The sequence below is a fragment of the Blennius ocellaris genome, assembly GCF_963422515.1.
Source record: "Blennius ocellaris genome assembly, chromosome: 3".
In the NCBI taxonomy this organism is placed as follows: Eukaryota; Metazoa; Chordata; class Actinopteri; order Blenniiformes; family Blenniidae; genus Blennius; species Blennius ocellaris.
In genome coordinates this window covers 28771475-28788974 of record NC_137652.1, presented here as the reverse complement: position 1 = coordinate 28788974, position 17500 = coordinate 28771475, and the positions used below count along the sequence as shown (strand labels likewise).

Below are 17500 nucleotides of genomic sequence, written 5' to 3'. Positions count from 1 at the left end.
AGACGCGCTCTCTCAGGCCGCGGCAGCTCCAGCGCCGCCCGGACCTTCCGCCATGTCCAGCCCGGCTGTGAGCGCTCACTGTGCGGGCGGAGGACGCGGCTCCGTCCCGGTCGCTGCTGTCCGCTGAGCCTCACCGAGCAGCCCGGATACCTGTGACGTCGGCACGTTGACGGCGATGACGTAGTCAACATCCGGACGTTCCCTCCATAATAAAAGTTTGGCAGCTAATGTGCTTAATCCTGCATATTCTTTACGGAATAACTCATCACACAGATGAGAGGTGATTTGAACGTGTCAGTTTATCATGTTATATCTTCTACTTAGTTATTTCCTGAGATATTTCTTCACGTTTTCGTCTTGGTTGAAAGATCTATGGGTGGTATTGAAAGAAGCTGAATACTTCTGTTGGAATGATGCGTTTTAATTAAAATACCTTACAAATCTATGTGAAGTCTGTAGCTGTCATAACTATTACACTCAAGCTCGTTTTATGATTCCATTTTGTGTCTATTACACCGAAATAAATCCAGTAATGAAAATGTCTAAATGTTCAATACAAAAGTTGTCTTCAGCTTATTTCAGTTTTCCAGCATTTGTTCTCCAAAACAAAAAAAATTTAAATCCTAGGCAATAACACCTTTTCCTACATTTCCCCAATGTGTAACGTGCATGCTGCTATACACTTTATTTCATATATACTGTATTTCATATCAATCAAACGCTTTACCATCAACGCAAGGTGGGATATTGTTTTATTTTGAAGACAACCACCATGTATCCGGTGTATGATTTTGTCAGCGTTGATCGTTTGTTTGCGCGTCTCACTCCAAAGCGCGTGCTCGTACGCTCCAGTGAGAATACAGGCGTGTGCGCGGCCTGCGTCGCCGTCTGCCTTTTGTCATCTTGATGAATATGTATCCGAGTATCTCCTGACACGTTACAGTGTTTTACTTTGTTATTTTCCTTCAGTGGATGTACTCATGCAGGTGTTGTCACTGTGCTTCACGAGCTCTGCACAACCAAAAGATAAAACTGACGTAAAATCACCACAGAGACCGAAAGCTCGTGAGTTAAAACCACGAAGCGCAACGTTGCAATTAAAAGGGGAACATTTTAAAACATGAAGTCCAGTAATGCAACTGCAGATTATGTAAACCAGCCACAAAGGGAAGTGGGAAACAACAACTAAATCGCGGTGATAAATTGGAATAAATATGGGAAATGGGAAAAACAGACACAAAGCAAACCAAAAGAAAAACACACTTATTAACACAACTAAACTGCAGAGAAATGAAGGGGACACAATGTCAACTTGAAGTGATCCTGTGTGTGTGTGTGTGTGTGTGTGTGTGTGTAAGCGACACTAATACCAACTCATCATGAAAAAGCCTCCTCGTGTTTCAGATGGACAGGAATTAATCAGTGAAGCTGTGTGTTCTTCTGCGGCCTCCAGGTGGCGCTGTTACACATCAAAAGCTCTGCTGAGGCTCTTCCAGGACAGAGAGAAATCCAGGTTTGTAAAACATCAAAAAATGAGAGACATTTAGACCAGAGAGAGAAAAAAACCTTCAGAATGATCGAGACACTGAGACATTTATGAACGTATTTAAATGCAGCGGTACATTTTTTACCAAATTCCAGTTCGTCTTTTAGATTGTCGCAGTTTTAAATATGTTCACCCTTGTTCAATGCGCCACAAGTTTTTGAATGTTACATTAATATTTCAAAAATATATTAGTCTTCTGTTAAACCATTACCCATGTTTAAACTCTCACATAAATACAACATAAACTAAAAAGTTATGACGTGTTTGACTGTCCACGCCTTATCTTGGATGTATGCATCACTTTTCTAAACTACGACGTCTCATTTTCATCATTTCATTTCCATTGTTTCTTTTAAGTTTCATGAGCTGTGTGAGTGTGACGTACTTCACGCGCCAGATGGCGCCATAACAAATGATGACGCATGTTGTGTACGGCTACAATATTCACATTTGTTCTCTCTATTCTATTAGTGTACAGTTTATTTATTTATTTATTTATTTATTTATTTATTTATTTATTTATTTATTTATTTATTTATTTATTTATTTATTTATTTATTTATTTAACACAATGTGCTCCTCCGCCTCCACAAATAGTCCATGGACCTGTGAGTAGGCTGAAGTGAGAGGATTAATGCGCCTGACTCATCCACGTGTGTTTGTGTGTGTGTGAGCGGACAGACTCGGCTCAGGTAACGTAAATAAGTCAGTATTTAGAATATTAATATTACTTTTCAGTTCTTGTTGAGGCTTTGGTGTGACGACATGAGCTCACGTCTTTTGCAGTTCGCTGCAACTTTATTTTAATCAATGAATGGATGATGGTTCATAGTTTTTTTTTGTCATGAGACAAATCTACAGATAAGAATTACAAATTTTTTCTGTATCTTTTCCGCCTTGTTTTGTGGATGTTAATTCACCTGAAAGTTTCTCGATTGCTATCATGTATTGTCTTTATTGGATTTATGTTGTCAGAGAATTTCAGGTACTTTTGGTGAAAATGCAGCTATAAAAACTGATGGTGAGAATAGATCTTTGGCATTTTGTGGCATTTCCCATGCTTATTGCTTGTGGCAGTGTGGAACTTCTCTTGGAGCTGCAGAGTGTGTCTTGTGTGGGTCAGTGTGCGTGTCAGTGTGTGTGCGTGTCAGTGTGTGAGTGTGCCGGACATCAGTGCTGTAGCAGCACTGTTACATAACGTCCTCTGCAGGTCCTGCAGGCTTCCTCAGGATTAAATGCAAACTGCTCAGGGTGATGTCAGACTCTGCAGCATGCTGTGTGTGTGTGTGTGTGTGTGTGTGTGTGTGTGTGTGTGTGTGTGTGTGTCTGTGTGTGTGTGTGTGTGTGTGTGTGTGTGTCCTGTCTCTTCTCTTTAGTGCTTGTTTACGTGACAATGTAAAAAAAAAAGTGAAAAGACCAAGTTTTTTGCTTTTTCATTTTAGAACAGTTTGCGTTTACATGGCAACGTTATGAATGTCTGTTTCCACCTCAATGACAGAAACACTGAAAATGATGTCGTTCTCACGACGGGCCACCAGTTGGTGCTGTTATTAGTTTTAGCACTGAAAACCACACACATGCAGCAGAGAACAACAAGTTCTAAACATTAACAGACATTCTAGTGGACAGATGATCAAGTTGGATTGTTGTTACCGTGACTTTCTAAACAAAACTACCAAGTCCAGAGGCCGGAGCAGGTTATGTTCTGGATAAGTGGTCAGAGCTCCGCCTCCTGACCAATCAGGTCTCTTGGAAAATGACGCCCATTCTTAAATGATCCTGATTGGAGCGCGTTCAGTGCTGAGCTGCAGCTGAGTGGAGAGGAGGTGAGGAATTAATCTAGAACTATCTTTTTGACATAATAAAATAAACCCTGGTCACCGAGGCTTTGAAGGACGTTTTTGTTCTTGACTTGTTCCAAGTGTGTTTCGCTCCTCGAGGGTTGATCTGGAATAATGAGCTTAATAATAATGATCTCCCCTGAATTAATATTCCAACACAAAACAAACTCACACGGAGGAAACTCAGCCCCAAGCCTGGATGGAAACTCTAAACTAAAGGAAGAGCAGTGAGGAAACTCTGCCTCAAGTCTGGATGGAAACTCTAAACTAAAAGAAGAGCAGTGAGGAAACTCTGCCTCAAGTCTGGATGGAAACTCTAAACTAAAAGAAGAGCAGTGAGGAAACTCAGCCTCAAGTCTGGATGGAAACTCTAAACTAAAAGAAGAGCAGTGAGGAAACTCAGCCTCAAGTCTGGATGGAAACTCTAAACTAAAAGAAGAGCAGTGAGGAAACTCAGCCTCAAGCCTGGATGGAAACTCTAAACTAAAAGAAGAGCAGTGAGGAAACTCAGCCTCAAGTCTGGATGGAAACTCTAAACTAAAAGAAGAGCAGTGAGGAAACTCAGCCTCAAGTCTGGATGGAAACTCTAAACTAAAAGAAGAGCAGTGAGGAAACTCAGCCTCAAGTCTGGATGGAAACTCTAAACTAAAAGAAGAGCAGTGAAGAAACTCAGCCTCAAGTCTGGATGGAAACTCTAAACTAAAAGAAGAGCAGTGAGGAAACTCAGCCTCAAGTCTGGATGGAAACTCTAAACTAAAAGAAGAGCAGTGAGGAAACTCTGCCTCAAGCCTGGATGGAAACTCTAAACTAAAAGAAGAGCAGTGAGGAAACTCTGCCTCAAGCCTGGATGGAAACTCTAAACTAAAAGAAGAGCAGTGAGGAAACTCAGCCTCAAGTCTGGATGGAAACTCTAAACTAAAAGAAGAGCAGTGAGGAAACTCAGCCTCAAGTCTGGATGGAAACTCTAAACTAAAAGAAGAGCAGTGAGGAAACTCTGCCTCAAGTCTGGATGGAAACTCTAAACTAAAAGAAGAGCAGTGAGGAAACTCAGCCTGGAACCTTTCTGCTGGAATAAAGTGAAACTGAGTCCGTTGAGATCTCTGATTAATTAAAATCCTAGAATCTCACCAATCAGCACGAACTCGCCCACAATGGTGTGACTTTGGCTGCAGTGTTGCTTTTATCCTGGTGGATGTGTTTTAATTCTTCATATTCTATTGATCGATTGATAGCAGTGTTTCAGAAAAGTTGCGTTGGTTCCAGTTCACACAGATGGAGCTGAAGCGTTTTCAAAAAGTTACATGTTCAGTGGCTCCAGGCAGCTAAACGCCTCTCGGTCTCTCAGGATAATGTGAGTAATTCCACTGCCGTGCATCAGGTGGCAGCAGTGAGTCTCTTTGGATTTTCTTTTACAAACTGTTTAATGTTCCTGTCAGACTCCTGCCGATGTTCTGATGTGTGTGTGTGTGTGTGTGTGTGTGTGTGCGTGTGTGTGCGTGTCCTCTGATCCTTCACATGCGTCCGAAGCTTAAAGTTCGAGAGCCTCACAAGCTTGAACTTGTGATCGCCGTTGTTTCTTTTAAAGTGAAAAGTTAATCAGGCTGTTTGAGGTTCACGAGTTTCACTCTGATAAAAACGTGCTGAAGTCACATGGCCGACATCACAACCGTCTGTCTGACCATCAATTCATTATTGATGAAGTTGAATTCAGCTCAGTGAAACCTGGGGATTCTATAATGTCGTCTGACTGGTTCAGACCAGTTCTGTATCCGCTTATTTCAAAACTTTGAATATTACCAAATAAATCTTGATATACTAACATGAGGGTTCATATCAGGTCAAATCTGAAAGAAAAAGTTGTAACGTCGAACTTTAAGTTACTTACACATTTTGGTATTTCACGTTGAACGTTGACGACAAACACAATATAAACCAATTTCAATGTGAAAACGGAATTTGAGACATTCTGTTCTTTAGTGGGAGTGTGAAAAGTCTCAATCTAACATGACGGCAGTTCATGCAAGAATACACACTGCGGACACGCCACCTAGTGGTCACTTCTGCACAGTTTAGTTGCAGTCATTTTCAAAATGCGTCATGTTCAGTGGCGTGCGGTCAGGGGCAGCAGGGCAGCACTGCTCGCCCTGTCAAACATGACTTTTCTTTGTTTTTAATAATTAAAAAGTGATTCTGAAATCTGTGCCTGGAATCAATGAATGACTTCAACAACTTTATCCAGAAGACGACTGGTTCTTGTTTGTGGAGCTCAAATCTCCTACGTCCTCTCAACGCATCACAGCTCCTTTCCTCTGCTGGAGACCAGCAGTAACTTCACTGCTGCCCTCTGATGGAAGCTGGACTTGCTATTGGGTTAAAGTGTTGAGTGACAGGACCATCAGCCAATCAGAGGTTGATGTGTTATTGACGGACCTCCTCAGGGCCAGCAGAGTTTCTTGTGCTGGTCTTGGTGTTTTCATTGAAATGAGCTTGACTGATTGTTGCAGTGGTCGTAGCCTTACTATGCATTCGCATTGTGTTTTTACTGTAGGACATAATGCACATTGGGGGGGGGGGGGGGCAGTGTTAGTTTATTAACTTGAATAAGGAGAAAAGTGGAAAGTGGGCCAGATGAGAGATGAGGGGGTTTGATGGAGGGAGAGTTCCAGTAGGAGGCTAGATGAGATGTGCCATCTCTGATTCTCTGTGACAACATGGCGTCTCGCTGCTGACTGGAATGTTCAGTCAGCCTTGTTGGGTCAGCTCACCTCAGACTGCAGCTTCGCTTCAGGGTGTCAGGATGTAACTGCCATACTGAACAGTACTGTACTGGACTATACTGTACTGGACTATACTGTACTGGACTACACTGTACTGGACTATACTGTACTGGACTATACTGTCGTCATGTTTACCAGTTTGGATTTCAGCTGACTGATTTATTTCTTAGTAATTAAAATGATGTTGCTGTCTGAGCCTCAGCTTGTATATTTACCTGTTTCTTTATCATGAACAGTTTGCAGATCTAATTACGGTAAATGTGACAATTTTGCCTCTCAGTTAACTTTAAACACCTTGAAATGTGTTTAAACACATTTAAAGTAGTTTTCATTGGTTTAACTTGTGTCTACAGTAGCTTCCAGCAGGTTTTAGTTTAGTTTCTCACTAGTTTTCAAATCAGAACAAATCAGCTGCAGCTCCTTATTCAGAAAACCATGATGGACTCTTCTTCCTCCTCCTCCTCCTCTGCACATTGCACTCTCTCACCTGCAGTCAGTCACAAGGCAAGACAAATGTATTTCTATAGCACCATTCTAACACAGGGCAATTCAGTGCTTGAGAAAGAAATGTAAGAAATACATTAAAACAAGTAATGAAGGATTTTAATCTTAATCTCCAGATCTTTGTTTCCCACCACCACTGACCATACGGTCACTTTGGGATCATGGAAATCCTTCATGCAACTCAAGGCGCCAATGAGCCAGGACTGATTCGATGTGGAGACATTGGAGGCGGGGCATCAGTCTCCTCCCCTTTACAGAAAGACGGGGTTGCAGTCCCCTCCCCCTTTATAGAAAGAGGCGGAGCAGCAGTTCCCTCCACCTTTACAGAGAGAGGTGGAGCAGCAGTTCCCTCCACCTTTACAGAGACCTCCCCCCAGTACATGTTGGCGCCGTCCTCTGTCTCCAGTGGAACAGAAACTCAAGCCTCCCTTGGCAACCAGCTCACCAGTTCGTTGCTACCAGTTGGATCTTGATGAAGACATAAACATTCTCTCTCAGGACGTCTCCTCCATTCTTAATCTCACTTTTGGAATCTTGCACATTTGCGATCTCTCAACAGAGACCAGGAACAAAACTCAAGCCTCAAGGAGGAGGCCCACCGTTGCTTAGCAACATCCAATCCAGCAGCAGCTGGACCGGTCAGGACCTGCACCTCCTCCTCTTCCTCCTCCTCTTCCTCTTCTAGCTGCTGGTTTTTGGAAGCTGACCCTGGTCAGGGTCAAGTTACCTGGCAGGCACACAGTGTAAACACACACACACACACACACACACACCTCCCCGAAGGTCTAGAGCGGGAGGATATAAAGTGTGTACGTGAGAGAGTTGAGGAATGTCATGCCTTATTGAAGTACCAGATACACACACACACACACACACACACACACACACACAGTTACTGCAGCAGTGTTTCAGAACCAAAAATGGGAGGTGTATCTCCCTCGGTCTCCTCCCCTCCCCTCGACCACCGTCACTGCCTGCGTCGTCTCTTCTTGCCTGTGCGATCACACTCGCACACAGCGGTGGTAGGATCATGTGTGATGATGTGTGTGTGTGAGGACATGCTGGAGTGAGTGTCGGATTGAAGACCAGTGACTGACAGAGCTGAAGAAGCTCGTAGGATTAAAACATTTTTTTTGCTCTGGATGTTTTTTTCTTCTTTTTTGCTGCAGTGCAGCTCCAAGTAAGTTACTGTGTGTGTGTGTGTGTGTGTGTGTGTGTGTGTGTGTGTGTGTGTGTGTGTGTGTGTGTGTGTGTGTGTGTGTGTGTGTGTGTGTGTGTGTGTGTGTGTGTGTGTGTGTGTGTGTGTGTGTGTGTGTGTGTGTGTGTGTGTGTGTGGTTAGCCATCGGTGCACTTTGAGTCGTCGGCTGATGCAAAGCAAGTTAATCATTGAACGTGGATGCGAGTCTGCAGTTAATCTAAATTTCCTCGATTGATCTCCTCATCAGTGTCCTGTCGTCTTTGTCTTCTGCCGGCGGCTCGGTGTGATGGAGACGTTCTGGGTTCAGACTGCTACTTTGGACTGATGGCTTCCAGATGCTCTGTGCAAATGATTGCTGTTGTAATTGAATCCTCTGTCAGCTGGTTAAAGCTGAGAGAAGTTTTCTCCTTCACTCTAGTCTTCCACTACCTTGTTGGTGCGTTACACTGCTGCCATGTTGGATCATTCACTGCAGTAATCTATATGACCATGTTGGCATTTCACTGCCTCATATTTGCTGGTATCCACTGAGTGTTTGGCACTCAGGCAGCGCTGTTCTCCAGCTGTGTTAACATGAAGACAGATGATGGAGTGAAAGTGAATGGAGAGTGTTTGTCAGGAAGACAATCCTGTCACACAGCCAAGGTATTATCTTATTGAAGTGGATCAACTCTGATTAACGTTTTACTATTTACCTTCTGAACAAGACGAACAACTTTCTGATGCTGGTTATGGTAGTGAAAGTAGTTTTATTTGGTAAGATGATGTTAGATTTCTCTTTACGTGAAGAAAATGATTCCCAGCTCTGCTCCCTACTGTACTTTATTTTATTCGTCCAGAAGACGAGCTTGTTCAGTGAAATCACTGTGACACAAACTTCACTGTGGATAAACGTAAAGTTCAATTCTCACATCGACGTCTCCAGTTAATTATTCCACTTTAAAAACGCACATGTTTGTCCTGTCCGACACTTGAAAGAAGATGAAGTATCAAACACCATGAGCGTCCACATCTTCTCATAATCTGCACTGCTGATGGTGTCGGGAAGCGTGGTAGTACACCACACTGTGGCGTAGTAGTCCATGTCACCACCACGTCAGCACCATATTAGCATGACGTCAGCATCATTGTTAGCACCATATTAGAACCACATCAGCACCATGTAACCACATAAGCGCCATGTTAGCAGAATATTAGCACTGTTAGCACCATGTCAACACCATACATATAAACACTAGATGCCGCACAGCGCCGTCTGTGATTTGCCGAGAGCGCCGCCATCTTGAGGTGGTCTCCCGCTTGTGCTAAACATATAGATTTCAGGCTAGAAACTCCACAAAAACATCCGGAGCTCGCTTGCTAGTCCACGTAGCAACACAAATGATACCTCATTTTAAAGCTGAGGAAAAGCTCATTCCCATTCAAGACTTTTCCCCCACCCAATAATTCCTCCATGAGGTTTCCAAGGGATAGAGCATTCCCTCAGCATTAAAATTAGGTATTATTTGTGTTGCTACATGGACTAGCAAGCAAGCTACGAATGATTTTGTGGATCTTCTAGCCTGGGCTCGATATCTTGAGCACAAGCGGAAGACCTTACCAAGATGGTGGCGCTGTAGGCACGTCGCCTCAACAGGCGCAGATAGGCCGTGTGGCATCTCGTGTTTATGTCTATGGTCAGCACCATGTCAGCATCAATGTTAGCACCATGTTAGCATGACATTAGCATCATGTCAAAACTATGTTAGCGCCACTTTAGCACTGTTAGCATCATGCTAGCACTACATCAGCACCATGTTAGCAGCCTGCGAGCATCCTAATGTTTGACTGCAAAGTCAAGCTGAACGCTCATCTTCTGCCTCCTTACTGAGGTACTCAGTGGTGCACACACACACACACACACACACACACACTGTCAGCACTGCTGCAGTGTCACGTTTTCCTGCTGCGACTTCATACACACACACTCCCTCATTCTTGTTGAGTGACTAAGCAGCCTGTTGTATCTCCATGGTAACCGCTTCCAATATAGTGTGTGTGTGTGTGTGTGTGTGTGTGTGGGTGTGGGGGGGGGGACTGCAGTGGTGTCCAGTCTTGGCTGTAATCTGATGTACAATGAATGAAGCTGAAAATGCAAACGTTGAGGAAAGGAAAACACACTGAACTGAACGTGAGAACACAAGTTCACAGGAGGCTGCTGCAGGAGTAATCTGATTACTGAATTCATATGTTACAGACGAATGTCATGTGAGGAAATGACCTTGCCTGTCTGTGTGTGTGTGTGTGTGTGTGTGTGTGTGTGTGTGTGTGTGTGTGTGTGTGTGTGTGTGTGTGTGTGTGTGTGTGTGTGTGTGTGTGTGTGTGTGTGTGTGTGTGTGTGTGTGTGTGTGTGTGTGTGTGTGTGTGTGTGTGTGTGTGTGTGTGTGTGTGTGTGTGCGCGCACCACTAAGTACCCCAGTACTTTGACTTTGTATTCAAATTCATGCACCCAGGATCATGACCGTGAACAAAGCAAGCGCCCCTCCTGTCCTTCACAAACAGGAGTGTAGGAGTGTGTGATGTAACAACAGGATGATGAAAGAAGGTCGATCTCCAGTGCTGAGGGGTTGATGGTGACTGAGCGACACGACTACTGGAGCTCAAACACATCAAACAGTGGAAGAAAATCAATCTGTCTGTGAACAATCTATGAAGTAACTTCATTCTGCTCTTACTGTCTGTAGCTTGTGTGTGTGTGTGTGTGTGTGTGTGTGTGTGTGTGTGTGTGTGTGTGCGTGTGCGTGTGTGTGTCGTTATCATCCAAAGACCAATCCATTAGATTTTGGGACGTTATCGGCAAACTGTTTCTGTAGAAGTCCCAACAAACTGAAAGACAACTTCCCAGCCAAAGCTTCAATGGAGGAAATCAAAGGAGATCAGTGTCTGTTGCCATGGAGACGCTCACTGCGCAGTGTTTCACACATCAGGCTTTTCCACCAGAAAGAAGCAGGTAGTTCAGGGCCAGTTCTTAAATGAGCACCGCCAAAGAACTGGTTCTTTTTCCACTGTTAACGGAGTCAAGCGAAGGCCACGTCATTGCATCATATTTTAGTCTGGAGCCCCTAGTGGCCAGAGAGACAGAAAACAACTTGTGAATATTTTTCACATTTGGACATTACGTAGAGAATTTCTGCTCCTTTCACTTTATTTCTGGACGTGTCTGAATCAAAAGCTTCAGCATCAGGAGGAATGGAGGTGTGGAATGATAGAATACAGCTCTACAGCCGTTTATAATGGAAACCTACGTAAAAACACACTGATTAAAGTTCTCTTTCACATGAAACCATTAAAAGGCTCATTTTATGGTTAAAAAAATCCAGCTTTCATTTACAGTAGTATGTAGTTTGGTTTTTAGTTGCTGATGAACCAAAAGTGTCGCTTCATTATAAAGTTCTGTGGGTTTGAAAATAATATTGGAGCGTCTTGTAGTGGAGTCGCTGCACAATGCAGTGTGCGGTTGCAGCGGCTCAGCCTGCGGTCAAAACGCCAAATAAGACATGAAGGTGAAGTTAGCGACAATGATGTTACGATGAAAAGCGTGAAAACAATGGAAAACTGCTTCTAAATTCTAGATCTCAGGCAGCTGACTGACAGTGGAGGAGTTCTGCACCTCCAGAGCCACGGCTCCACGATCCAGGATTCAATGATCTCGTTCCTCCTATTATTAACTTCAGGGAACGACTGATTACTGAGTTATTTTTTTCTTTAGAACCACTCCAGGGCTCCATGTTCACTGGAAATTTCAGAAAGCCGGTTCGTGTCTCTTCCGCCTTGTAAGTAGCGATAACTCCAGAGGTAACTCCAGAGGTGACTCCAGGATGACTCCAGAGTTAGTAATATGAGGGAAATTCACTATGTAATGCCCAAATGTTGAAAAATAAGCCCCAAGCTCATTCAAGTATTTTTCCTCTCTCTGGCCACTAGGGGCTCCAGACTAGGACAGACATGAAAAAACACCAATAGAGCAACGAGGAGACTCAATGTTTTCTGTCTCTTTGGTCTGAATCTGAGGTTCAGGACAGACTAGATGCAGCGACCAGGAACAAACAGATGAATACAGTCCGGTGGAAAAGCCAGTGACGTAGCTACCTCGTTAGCGAATGGCTATCATGCTAGTGATGCTAACTTGGTTCTACAAACAAATGTGGTGTTGGCGAAGGTCTGTTTAGTAAATGAATCACATGACTTGTAGTGTAGCAGAGACGAGTAACGCTGTAGTTTTCTTCCTGCTTTTGTCACTCAAAGCGGTTGTGGCTTCATCTGTGATGAGTTTGTTTCGTTTAGCACAGCGGTAGCTCCTCAAAGATTTTCCACTTCCCTTGTAGGAAGTTCCCAGTTAGACGACGCTCTGAAGTATTTCTCCCACCAAAATGGGGTCATTCCCACTTCCTAGTTCCTCATAAAACCGTACTGTCATTTACTGGTGGTTAAATGACTCCACACACCTGAGAGACGGGATGGAGCAGCTCACCTGGGCAGGTCCAGCTCCTCCCACATTCCTGCAGATTTCAGCATGTTTCCACTACTGTTTGACTGCTGATAGTTTTAGGAACACACCGATATCACTTTTTTAAAGGACGAGTGCAAGACGAACACTAACGGTCAGATACTGAGTACTGATATGAGTATGTAGTAGTATAAAGACTAATAGATACTCCATATGCAAATGATGCGTGAGGCCCTGCGCTGCTGCAGACCACCTTTGTACAGCCGGGCGCTACATCACCTCCATCAGCTTCAGTCTACAGGTATGGAGACTGTCGACTGACCGGTTGTAGACCGAAGGACTGTAGACTGTCTATCTGCAGACTGACCTGCTGTGTCAGCTCACAATGGCTGTCACACAAACAGACACGCTCCAGCTCGATGTTGGTGAGAGTATCAGTCATTTTAATCATGTTTAGCATGTAGCATGTAGCATCACTGGTGTGTGAGGCTCAAACTCTTTAGCATGTAGCATGTAGCACAGCTTGGAGCTGCATGATGAACAGTTAAACTACTGAACAACATCGAGCTCACTCTTCTGGTCCAAATGTTTCTGCTGATGAAGTTACAGGTGATGAAGTTGCTGGTGTCGAACAAACTATCTTTCTCCTCCTCTTGATATTTTGGCAGATCAGAGTTTACAGTTTATGTTTGTTATTCTCATTGATATTAATGAATCTCCAAACATCGCTCACACTCCCTTGCGTTCCCACGGGTGACGTTGCTGACGCATGACGCGACATAATACCCGACGGGTGGTATCGGGACGCTTTTCCCAAGTACGAGTACTTCTTCACGTCGGCACATGAGGCATTCAGGGACATCAGGGAATCACCATGCTGCAAACTGGTGTTGAGTTCTGGGTTGTGACCTTTCCCAGTGGACAGAAGGTACTGCAGGAACCTTCATTGAAAACCTTCCGTTAATGTCGTCCGTCCACATTGTGACGTCGCCCCACGTCGCTCCACGTCGCTCCACGTGGCTCCACGTCGCTCCACGTTGCCCCACGTCGCCCCACGTCGCCCCACGTCGCTCCACCTTTCTCCACGTCGCCCCACGTCGCTCCACCTTGCTCCACCTTGCTCCACGTCGTTCCACCTCGTTCCACGTCGCCCCACGTCGCTCCACATGATCAGAGGTTGACCTGCTCTTCATTTCACGCAGCTACAAAACACTGAAGCCTGTTTCCAGTTTTTTTTCTGCACAATCATTCTGCACCAGAACCGGTCCACTCTGGGCCTGCAAGACTTTCCATAGTATAATGATCATTTGAACTTATTTGTGATAATTCTCCAATAAGACAGATGAGGAGATCAAGTTCTCACTGAGAGGTTCACCTCGCAGATTTGACTCCCACTGGAGACCACTGCCCAACTATTTCTATAAGCTCCCAGCTAATGCAGTCTCTCTGTAAGCACCCAGAGCAGGGCCATATATGACCTCTACTTTCCTCTATATCGGTCCACCAGTGGCAGATGACCACCCCCCCACAAAGTATTCACTCTAAAACATGCCAGCATAACTTTTGTGTCGACAACCAAGGAGGAGGCAGCCGTCAACATCCATTCTGTGCTGCTAATGACGGCTATTCAAGCAGATATATGCATGGTTCACATGTTTACATGTGTTGCTGTACATGTGTGTGGATGTGTCTATATATGAGAGTATGTACTATGCAGATGTATGGACATATTATTTTTCTTTCCCCCATATATATTTTTTACATACACAGATATTTCTATTGTCTCCATTTCGTCATTATACTTGCACTTTAATCATTCAAGAGGCTCAAGGGGGTTTGGGATGAGGGGAGGGTTTAAGTCTTTGGTCCAAATTGTTCAAAATGTAAAAAAGAAAAAAATGACACGGTTTTGTATGCAATGTCTCTGACTTGCATTTCATAAATAAAATCTTAAAAAAGACAGATCAGGAGTTTGTTTAGTGGATCTGGGGAGAAATGTGGTGGAGGCCAGACAGACTGCCGTGCTCTCTGTTAGCTGCTGCTGCAGGTTCAGTAGATCACTGGGAGCTGGACGTCTGATGTCTCTCCGTCCCTTTTCATGAAGGCGTGTGTGGCTGCAGACAGGTGAAGCAATGTCTCTCCGTCCCTTTTCATGAAGGCGTGTGTGGCTGCAGACAGGTGAAGCAATGTCTCTCCGTCCCTTTTCATGAAGGTGTGTGTGGCTGCAGACAGGTGAAGCGGCTGCACTCAGCCTGAAGCCTCGTACATTTTTAATAAAACCAGCGAAGCTCAGAACCTGCAGCTTCACATGATGGTGAGCAGCTGTTTCCTTTCTCATGTTAATGCACACACACACACACACACACACACACACACACACACACACACACACACACACACACACACACACACACACACACACACACACACACACACACACACACACACACACACACACACACACACACACACACTCTTCTGTGTGTGTGTGAAACAGACAAGCTCTGGTTACCAGATCATATATTATGGAAGGTAGATGTAGATTGGCGGTATCAAATAGAAGAGGAGTACAGAGGAACGTGGTGCCTGATTTCCAATCTCGTGTGTGTGTGTGTGTGTGTGTGTGTGTGTGTGTGTGTGTGTGTGTGTGTGTGTGTGTGTGTGTGTGTGTGTGTGTGTGTGTGTGTGTGCGTGTGCGTGTGCGCGTCCCACAGGCCCTGCTGTCCTTATTGAAGGAGACTGCCCTGGTTCTGTTTGACTTTATTTAGCTGAACCTCTTTTGTCTCTGGCACACACACACACACACACACACACACACACACACACTGTTGGACTTTGTGAGTCTCGCTGCTGGGACTCACTCTCGTTTTGTGAGGTAACACGAGTCTCTTCTTCCTCCTTTCTCTCCTCTTCCTCCTCCACCTGCTCCTCCATCAGGATGCAGTGATGGCTGCTGCCAGCAGAGGGCAGCGCCTCCTCCTTCAGCGGGCATTTAAACCCGAGTCATGTGGAAGATTCCTGTTAGAGGCATTCTATTTACATGCTCCTGTAGAATATATCATAAATGTTCCTTCCATAACTTTTTCATGTTCTCTCACTTCAGAGAGTTGCTAAAAGTGTTTGATTACCGTAGCTTGTTTGAAATGCATTGGGAGTTTTTTGTAACAATGCTAATTATTGAAAGCAATGCATATTACTTATGAGCCGCTTTGGCTAATGCTAAAGCTAATGGTGGGGTCAGTGAGCCAGACAAAGAGAGACAGCAGCTCTAAACGGTTTCTACCGGTCACTGTAACATGTTACTTTAATAACCAATCTGTGTTTGTCCCTGCAGGTCTGAGAAGCCCTGAAAACAGGAGGCGAGGCGTTGATGGTCCAGACTGATGAGAGGATCAGAGTCTGGATGTGGAAGAATGGATTGGAGCTTCCGTCAGATGTTTGAGTAGAGACGACGCAAAGTGCGACAACAGGAAGTGGAGCAGGAAAACTGAGCTGTCAGACGCAGGTATGAGTGTTTCTGAGCATGCTCAGAGAGTCGGCGGGCACGGCGGCGGCGGCGCCATGAAGCTCCCTCTTCGCAGTGCCGGAGATCACAACGGCAACGCCTTCCCCATCTCCTCCTCGTCCTCCTCGTCTTCGTCCTCCTGCCTCGGCGAGTCGTCCCCGGAGTCGCTGCGCAGTTTCAGCAGCCTCAGCGGCGGCCGCACCGACAGCCCGCTGGACTACGACATGTTGGAGGTCACCCTGCTGGCGGGAGTTGTCACAAAGTGGGAGGACAAGCAGGCGGACCATCACGACGCCTCAGCGGGACAAGCGCTCACCGCCAGGGAGCCGCCCGAGTCCAACGATGACTCTGCGTCGGTGTACGTGGACGCCAGCAGCGGCGAGTTCCAGCAGGACTCCTGGAACAAACATCTGACGCTGGAGCTGTCCTTGAGTCATCACCATGACAACAGTGACGATGTCAGTAGCAGGGGGAGACGTGGTTCCTCCACACCGGACTCTGACGCAACAGAAATCCCCGCTGATGAAGATGATGAGGAGGAGGAAGCTTTGTTTCTGTCCTTGAGCTCTGACGCCAGTATTCGGAGACGCAGCGTCACGAGTTCGGTTCGCCGGGTCAGTGACGGTGCCGTGACGCCAGAGTTGAAGACGGAGGGACCAGAGCGGGTGGAGCTCGCCTCCCTGCTGGAGCCACCTGAGGAAGACTGCACGGCACCCCCGGCATCTGAGGACCTGAGTGAGAGCACCCAGATACCAGCTGTGTCCCTGTCCCACTGTCCAGATGGAAGAAGTGGCTCCACCCACAAAACCAAACCTGCTAACAAGCCAACGTCGGCCTCAGCTGTCGGACCGCCGGTGCCCAGAGTTTCCAGAGTGGATCCCAAAGCGATCAAGGCCAAAGTTACCACATGGACCAACGGCCCGTCTGCACCGAAGACACAGGTACTGACGCCCCACTGAGGAGATTCCTCGGGCACGTTTAGCAGAGCAGCAGGTTTAGATAATGTATGATTGACGTTTGAAGAACGATTTCGGGAGTTGTTCTTCTTGTTGTTGGACCACAGTTAAACTTCAGACCTTGGATCAGTGCTGCCCCCTGCTGTTGGATTTCTGAACTGTGCCTTTGTCTCCACAGAATAAAGGAGCCGCTGGTGTCGGTGTTGGAGGCTGGAGGGACAACTCCACGGGTCCCATCAGAGTCGTAGCTGTGCTCAAACCCGTCAAAGCGAAAAGCCGCAACCTCCAGACCAACCACCGGGTGGCTCCACAGGCTCCATCTGCCTCCCTGAGGGCTGTCCAAGCTGTGCCGAGTGGACAAGGAACAGCTGAGGATGGGGAGGATTGTTCGGGCCAGAAGACCGAGGCTGCAGCAGAGAAACCAGCGAGTCCCAGCAGGGTGAGTGATGGGATGGACCGTGTGTTGAGTGACATTGTGGCTCCTGGTGATTCACCACAGACTCTTTTCCACGAGCTCCTACTCAGCCCTACTCGACTCAACTTGCCTTGCCTCTACTCGACTCAGCCTCGTCGTTTTCCATCACTTTATAGTAGGGCCGTGGTGTGGGCGGAGTCATGAGAGCTTTTCCCCGTTGTTCACACGTAATCACCCCGATATGATGCGGCGCGAACGTGCATTGGCTATT

The 17500-nt window shown here is 45.8% G+C and overlaps 1 protein-coding gene across 1 annotated transcript in view; it reads left to right on the top strand.

Moving 5' to 3' along the window:
• Positions 1 to 7729: 7729 nt before the first annotated feature.
• The window catches only part of LOC308145224 (uncharacterized protein), a 46954-nt gene continuing 37183 nt past the window's right edge, over positions 7730 to 17500 (top strand). Inside the window, 3 exon segments of the mRNA XM_080516591.1 lie at positions 7730 to 7848; positions 15688 to 16799; positions 16993 to 17253. Coding sequence (XP_080372717.1) covers positions 15861 to 16799; positions 16993 to 17253 — 1200 coding nt within the window. The 5' untranslated portion in view covers positions 7730 to 7848; positions 15688 to 15860.